Below are 6,529 nucleotides of genomic sequence, written 5' to 3' on the forward strand. Positions count from 1 at the left end.
TCATAAGAGCATGTACTTGCACAAATAGTATGATAACATATTTATTTATTTATTTTGTTGGGTTTAACGTCGCACCGACACAATCTTAGGTCATATGGTGACTTTCCAGCTTTAATGGTGGATGAAGACCCCAGGTGTCCCTCCGTGCATACTTTCATCACGAGCGGGCACCTGGGTAGAACCACCGACCTTCCGTAAGCCAGCTGGATGGCTTCCTCACGTGAAGAATTCTACGCCTCAAATGAGGTTTCGAACCCACATCGATGAGGGAGTATGATAACATAAGATTAATTTATATGGTTGCAGTGTCATTGCAATCAGACAAGTAATCATATGCTCAACGTAAGAAAATAGTTAGCACTTTGGTGTGAGAAGGAAGGTAAGTTTATAGTTCTTTTGCTTCCACCTGGTATATAGACAAACGGTAAGGCACAAGTTAACTTAATCATTGAAACAAGGTTTCATAATGGTTCATTTCAGTATGTTATGACCTCAATCGATTGAGGCAGAATGAGGCTATTTTATATTCAAATAAACACTATAGCAGGATTAGTTTTCCTTGGTTTTACACAATTTAATCACCGATTTTGACTTTGAAAATCTTTAAGTTTGCTACTAATTCGGACATATATGTAACTCCAACAGAATTATAAGGCAAAAGTAAAATTGAAGATATTCGGGGAGAATTTATTTCCATATTCTAAGATCATATTGAATGAGAGTCTTTTATCCTGTAAAGCTACCGGAACAAGGATCTACCCCAGTCGCAGAGCTGCTTCCAAAGGTCTTCGATAGCACCTGAACTCTGAAATGAAGTACAAAAGATGGCGTTATCATTTGTTTGTATTATCAATTAGAAAAATAGGGTGCGGTAGGATATCTACATACTTAACATTTTGGGGATCATAAGTTTCATATCTATATCATATTTATCGTCTTGATTCTTGTAAGTAATATTCAATACAAACATATCAAAGAAAAGAAAGTTTGGACATACAGTAAATTGAAGTGTTCTCTACAACGTTTTCTAAAAAGTAATAAAATTTGAATAATGTTTAAGATTTATTTTAAACTGAAACTGAAATTAAGAAGCTTAAACTTACTTAATTTTACTATTATGAAACATCTTAAGAATCAGGTCATCTCTCCTCTCTGGAAATCTACTTTATCTAAACAACTTCATGGACATTATGAAGAAAGATGGTAAATGAAGTAAAGGCCCTAAAGAAAAAAAAATTTAACGGGAGGTAACTTACAGCACAAAAGGAGTCTAAAAGTTTATTTCAATTAGTAAGTTTCTATTTTATCTATATGGAAACTTACTCTTTGCAAACAGCACCGCAGGTAAGGGCGGTAATGAGCGAGTTGCCGAAGTCAAGTTTATTTACCACTTGCGGGCACATTGTCTGTTCACATTGTGTCTCAGTTTCATCACATCCAAACTGATTAAGCACCTGCTTGGCCAAGTCTAGAACTGTAAAAGATTACATATATCTGAAATATCTGAATACGTGATAAATAAAACACTAAATCATTTTGTTTTATATCAGAATCTAATGACTCTAAATATATTTAATAACTGAACAAAAAACTCCTGAAAATGAAAACGTCGTTATATGTTTTGCACTATTACAATGATTATTTTGAAAACGTAGACTACTTCAACAAGAAATTACAATTTTATATTTTTATATAAATGTAACAAATCCAGTTTTCCAGAATTAGAATCCGCCTCCAACTATCGAGGCTTTCGTCTTTTAAAAAGCATCGTAAACATATTTCAAACAGTCGTAATTTTACATTAAAGCTGTCCAGATATTATAATGCATAAAATGTTTTCACTGTCATAATAAAGACTTTTCTTAGAGAATTAATTTTAACCACCAGCCAAGCACGTAGTAGGAGATATTTATGTTCAATTAGTTTTAAGTGTTAAGATTTTGTGCTCTGAAACCATATTCAATTAAACGACTGAATGTGCAGTGCAGTATGAGATATGAAAAAACAGATACAGTTGCCTTAGTTTCTTAATGGGGATAATTTGCACCCATTAGCAGATAAAACGATCTTCGAAAACGTATGGAGTATTTGTTTATGATCATATACAAATGTCTTAAACAATTACATCAGGATGTTTATAAAAACAGATCTTTTTCATGTCCGCACTTTTCAATTTTGCAGCTGTAAATCCTTGCAGTAAACGGATAAAACGGGTTCCTTAAATAGTTTAAATCAGTTTATGTCATTTTTGCAGTGGTTTATTAATGATAACTGTGGTAGTAGATAAGGTCAAGGTGAAACTAGTACTGAAACACATCTTAAACATTGCAGAAATTTGAAAAGCAAAGAACAAAGATTCCTTTTCCAGCAGGATAACTTTTCATCATATTGTGTAATGCATTAGAATCTATAAATTTATAGCACTTTTTCCGATACATTTGACTTGATAATGTTCCGCGTTTAAAACTGTAAAATTTTGATTAAAGATACTTAAAAGACATAAACTTATTTATATATCAGATCAAAAAAACTGTCACTCGTGAAGCACCAAATTTTACATTGTCACATGTGTCTGTAACATGCGTGACGAAAATGCATTCTGGTGTTCATCCGTTTAAAGTTATTTTTCGCTGAAGGAAACTGATACCTTTTTCGCTTTTACGCATACTTGATGGAACGTTTGTTGTATTTGCAAGTATGAGGTGAACAGTTATTGTTGACATTCTGTATTCATGTGCATTTAATACGAAACAACCCTAGACAAAATTTGCTCGTGTGATGCTAACTGAATTAACGTACAACATGATATCAGTTAATGATAATACAGTGATGAATAAATGCGCCGTGGTCGCAGTGGCATCTATCGGGATCAACTCTTGATATATCTACGACTTTTAAACAGTCAGGAGTAACTTTAGATATGTCAGAATTGGATTTACTATTCTAAACGGTACGGTATCACTTGTTATTCCAAACAAGATCATAAAAAATGTAATTGATAAATCTCCACGTGTGCAACATCTTCCTGATTTATTGTGGTGTGGAATATTTTTACAAGCTAGCAGTACTTAATGCGATATTGAACAACAAAACATTGTCTTACTATCAACTCCACCAAGTAGCCCTTCTATGAATCTCTTTTCATCAATGCTGGCTCCCAGTGTAAATGGAAGAACAGCAAGCAGAAACAAAGCAAGCTTCATGGTGTAAGTCTGAAACATAATTTCATATGATATGTTGAAATGCTCGGAAAACGTTTTTACTGTTACAGTTTGTCGCAAGACAACTTTATGGGTTAAGTTCATTAACGTGTTGATATTCGAAATGCATAAAAACATTATTACGGTTGATTAAATATAATTTAAGAGAGTATGTTCCCAGTAGACAAGGTTTTAGATCGTAAGAAAATTCTGAATGTCATTTTGTTTCATACAACAAGTGCAAAACATTTAATGACCAAAGTTTCTGTACTATTAGTCAAAAACTGTTGAATGAACTGCCGTTAGCATTACGCAAAAGTAAATCACTTGAAACATTCAAACAAAATCTTAGGACACTGTATTTTAGAGACTTCATGTCATTGTTAAATTAAATGTACAACGCCATTTAATATATCATCGTATAGAAATAGTAGTTTAATCAAATAAATTAGATTTCGTTTCAGCTCATTTAAAGATTCTACTGAATGTTCATTCTGCCCATATTTAATAGTTAGCACTAGAACTAGCTCCCGAAGGTTATTCAGATAGATTATAAAAATGCAATGTCTTTTCGAATTATCGAAAATTAATACTAGAGTAAAGATGGACCTTTGCTGAAATAAGAAAAACATTAAATCAAAATTCACATGTATGATAAGATATCTTTTATCTATGAACATCAGATTATACGTTTTTACTTGTAGCTTCTATCGGGCATTGAAACTGGGGATGTAATAAGAAAAAAAGAGTAACAAGGAAATATTTGTTATCCAGGAGTCAAAATGTTACATTTGAGAAAAAAGTGCGCACGTCTATTTCAGTCATAACTTGATAGAATCATATCTTACCTATGTGCAATTATCCGAGCTTGTGCACGTCACCACACGCATTTCTACTTATATAGCGCAGTTTGTAAGAGGTTACTGATAAGACATTACAGATGTCATTCATTTTTTTATTTAAATTTCAGAACGTATATGTCAGCATTTCAAATTTCCATAAAAATAATAGCACTGGTGATTGTGCAAGATTAAGGAAAAGACATTGTTTACGCAATTTAATTAGATAAATATACTTTCACAAACGTTACGATGAATGAGATCGTGTGGTTAACCCTTAACCTGCTAAATTTCTATAATAGACTGGTCCATCATTCAATTTGGGCAGTACCAATTATTATTCAAAGGGGTGTTCACTGAAAATATACTGACTGAATAACGAACAGTGCAGACCATGATCAAACTGCACGGATGTGCAGGCTGATCTTGTTCTGCACTGGTCGCAAATGCAGAATCAATTGCCGCCAGCCGGCTAAAGGTTAAAAATTCTAATGATTAACTTCTGTATTATTTTTCAATTTTACTATTATCATCAATCAATCTGTATGTGGACATCAACTTTGTAGCGAGATAATTTTCATTAACGCTATGTATATGCGCCTGAAGTTCGTTCAACCTTTTCTAATTCTTATCATATATTATATACATGTACATGATTAGACACAAAGTCATTGCGTACTTTTCATACCGTACTCTTAAATTTGCACAGAACGAATGCATAAATATAGATAAAATGTAATTGTGCTAATTGACATCAGATCCAAAACAATGCCACTGTATCTTCATAAAATCTGTAAAAAGATCCTTTGGAAGCATAGCACACCACACAGAAACATAACATCAGACTTACGCTTCCCCGCCCCCCTCCACTCCCCCCCACCCCCATCCCCACCTCCTAGCACCGGCTTACGTGTAATTATATCATAGTAAAATCGAGTCTACTCCATGGTCCAAGTACGGGGAGACTTTGTATAGCCACCAAAATACACTTAAAGACTGCTTTTGTAATACTTAATAAAATCTGTGAAAAGATCTTTCGGAAGCATAGAACGCAACCAAGCACTGGTTTGACTGAGGTTTTCAAGAGAGATAATAAAATGTGCAACAGCACTCACGCCCCGAGCACCGACATAAGCGGAATTCTACCAATCTAACACACCTTACCCAAAGGTATACTTTAAGAACCATGGTCACGAAGGGGAAAACATACTTACCCATTTCAGTAGTACATTTCACAGTCAGTGAATGGATACTATGTATATTAAGCAAGTAGTCATTTATATTCAATCGTGTACCAGTCTCGTTTACTCAATGTTTCTTATCATAGTGCCTTCTGCATATTCTTATGTTTTCGTTAACGTTACAGTAAAAAAACAGGAATGAAATTCCCTGTTGAAAGTCAGCATTAGGCGACAATTTATATTCTGATTGGCTTCTGTTACAGAAAGGAAATAGCTGAATGTGAATGGCTACCTCTTTCCTTCACAGACGCCTGGCAAAGTGATGCCATTGAGACCGATTCGATACTTTTGAAAACTATTTTGCACTATTTCGGAAAGACAGTAAGTGATTCCTATGGATGAGAATTAGTTTTAGTCAAGAATCACATACCTGCAATAAAATGCTACAATTTAGAAGTACACGGCGTTGAATGCATTTGGACTGAAATTTACTCAATGGGACATTCTATCGCTCTCCTAAGTCATTACCAATGCTTCTCACTACTATCGAAAATCAAATCAGACTAGCTTACTATACTGGTGTACAAGACATTATAGTTATAACTGGAGATTCAATCTTGAAATGATAAAATCAGTTAATCGTGGAAACATCAAGGATATGATATTGCAACATAGTTTGTCACAAATAATGTCCCAACCAACGCACTTTACGCAATCCTCCAATCAATGTTTGTGTTTAGTTATAATTATAGGTCATATGCCAACTTTCCAGCTTTGATGGTCGAGAAAGACGCTAGGTGCCCCTCTATGTATTATTTCATCCCGAACGAGCTCTCGGGTAGAACAACCGACGTTCCGTAAGCCAGCTGAATAGCTTCCTCACATTAGGAATTCAACGCCCAGAATAGTGATTGAACCCACATTGGTGAGGGACAAGTGGTTCGGAGTCAACAACCTTTATCACGGAGGCCTCTTCTCAAATTCACATATAGACCTTCTTTCTTTCGTCAACATGTCAGCTATAGCCATGTGTGGGGTTGGGGAAAATTTCCTTGATAAAAATAATCGTTACCACTGTCCGATCCTCTGCTGTCCTTTTCACATCACACCAAAGGTACAGATATCGAGCTCCAAATGACATATTTAAAATGATATATACCATATAAATATATAGCAGTTCACCAGGACTCTCAATGGATGCGGCGGTTCACCATGACCCTCCACGGATGCATTATATGAGATAAAGATACAGAAAGTTATACAGTCGAGTCCACTTAATACGAACTCGCTTGATACGAATTTTCGACTA

The 6,529-nt window shown here is 34.7% G+C and overlaps 1 protein-coding gene across 1 annotated transcript; it reads right to left on the bottom strand.

Annotated features, from left to right (window-relative positions):
* Nucleotides 1–666: 666 nt before the first annotated feature.
* Nucleotides 667–3,262, bottom strand: LOC123564748 (uncharacterized). The gene is made up of 3 exons (XM_045358522.2): nucleotides 3,104–3,262; nucleotides 1,324–1,474; nucleotides 667–805 (listed from the first exon to the last, which is right to left on the bottom strand). The coding sequence occupies exons 1-3, from the start codon at nucleotides 3,219–3,221 to the stop codon at nucleotides 727–729; spliced, it is 348 nt and encodes a 115-aa protein (XP_045214457.2). The 5' UTR covers nucleotides 3,222–3,262; the 3' UTR covers nucleotides 667–726.
* Nucleotides 3,263–6,529: the final 3,267 nt, after the last annotated feature.

The sequence above is a fragment of the Mercenaria mercenaria genome, chromosome 2 (genome assembly GCF_021730395.1).
Source record: "Mercenaria mercenaria strain notata chromosome 2, MADL_Memer_1, whole genome shotgun sequence".
Lineage (NCBI taxonomy): Eukaryota > Metazoa > Mollusca > Bivalvia > Venerida > Veneridae > Mercenaria > Mercenaria mercenaria.

What these genes read in the sequence shown, in the direction of transcription:
- LOC123564748 (XM_045358522.2), bottom strand. Translation starts at nt 3,221, where the DNA reads ATGTTTCAGACTTACACCATGAAGCTTGCTTTGTTTCTGCTTGCTGTT. An exon ending in GCTACTTGGTGGAGTTGATA is followed by an intron (nt 1,475 to 3,103) that starts GTAAGACAATGT and finishes AATCTTTTACAG; the next exon opens with TTCTAGACTTGGCCAAGCAG. An exon ending in TGCGGTGCTGTTTGCAAAGA is followed by an intron (nt 806 to 1,323) that starts GTAAGTTTCCAT and finishes ACTTCATTTCAG; the next exon opens with AGTTCAGGTGCTATCGAAGA.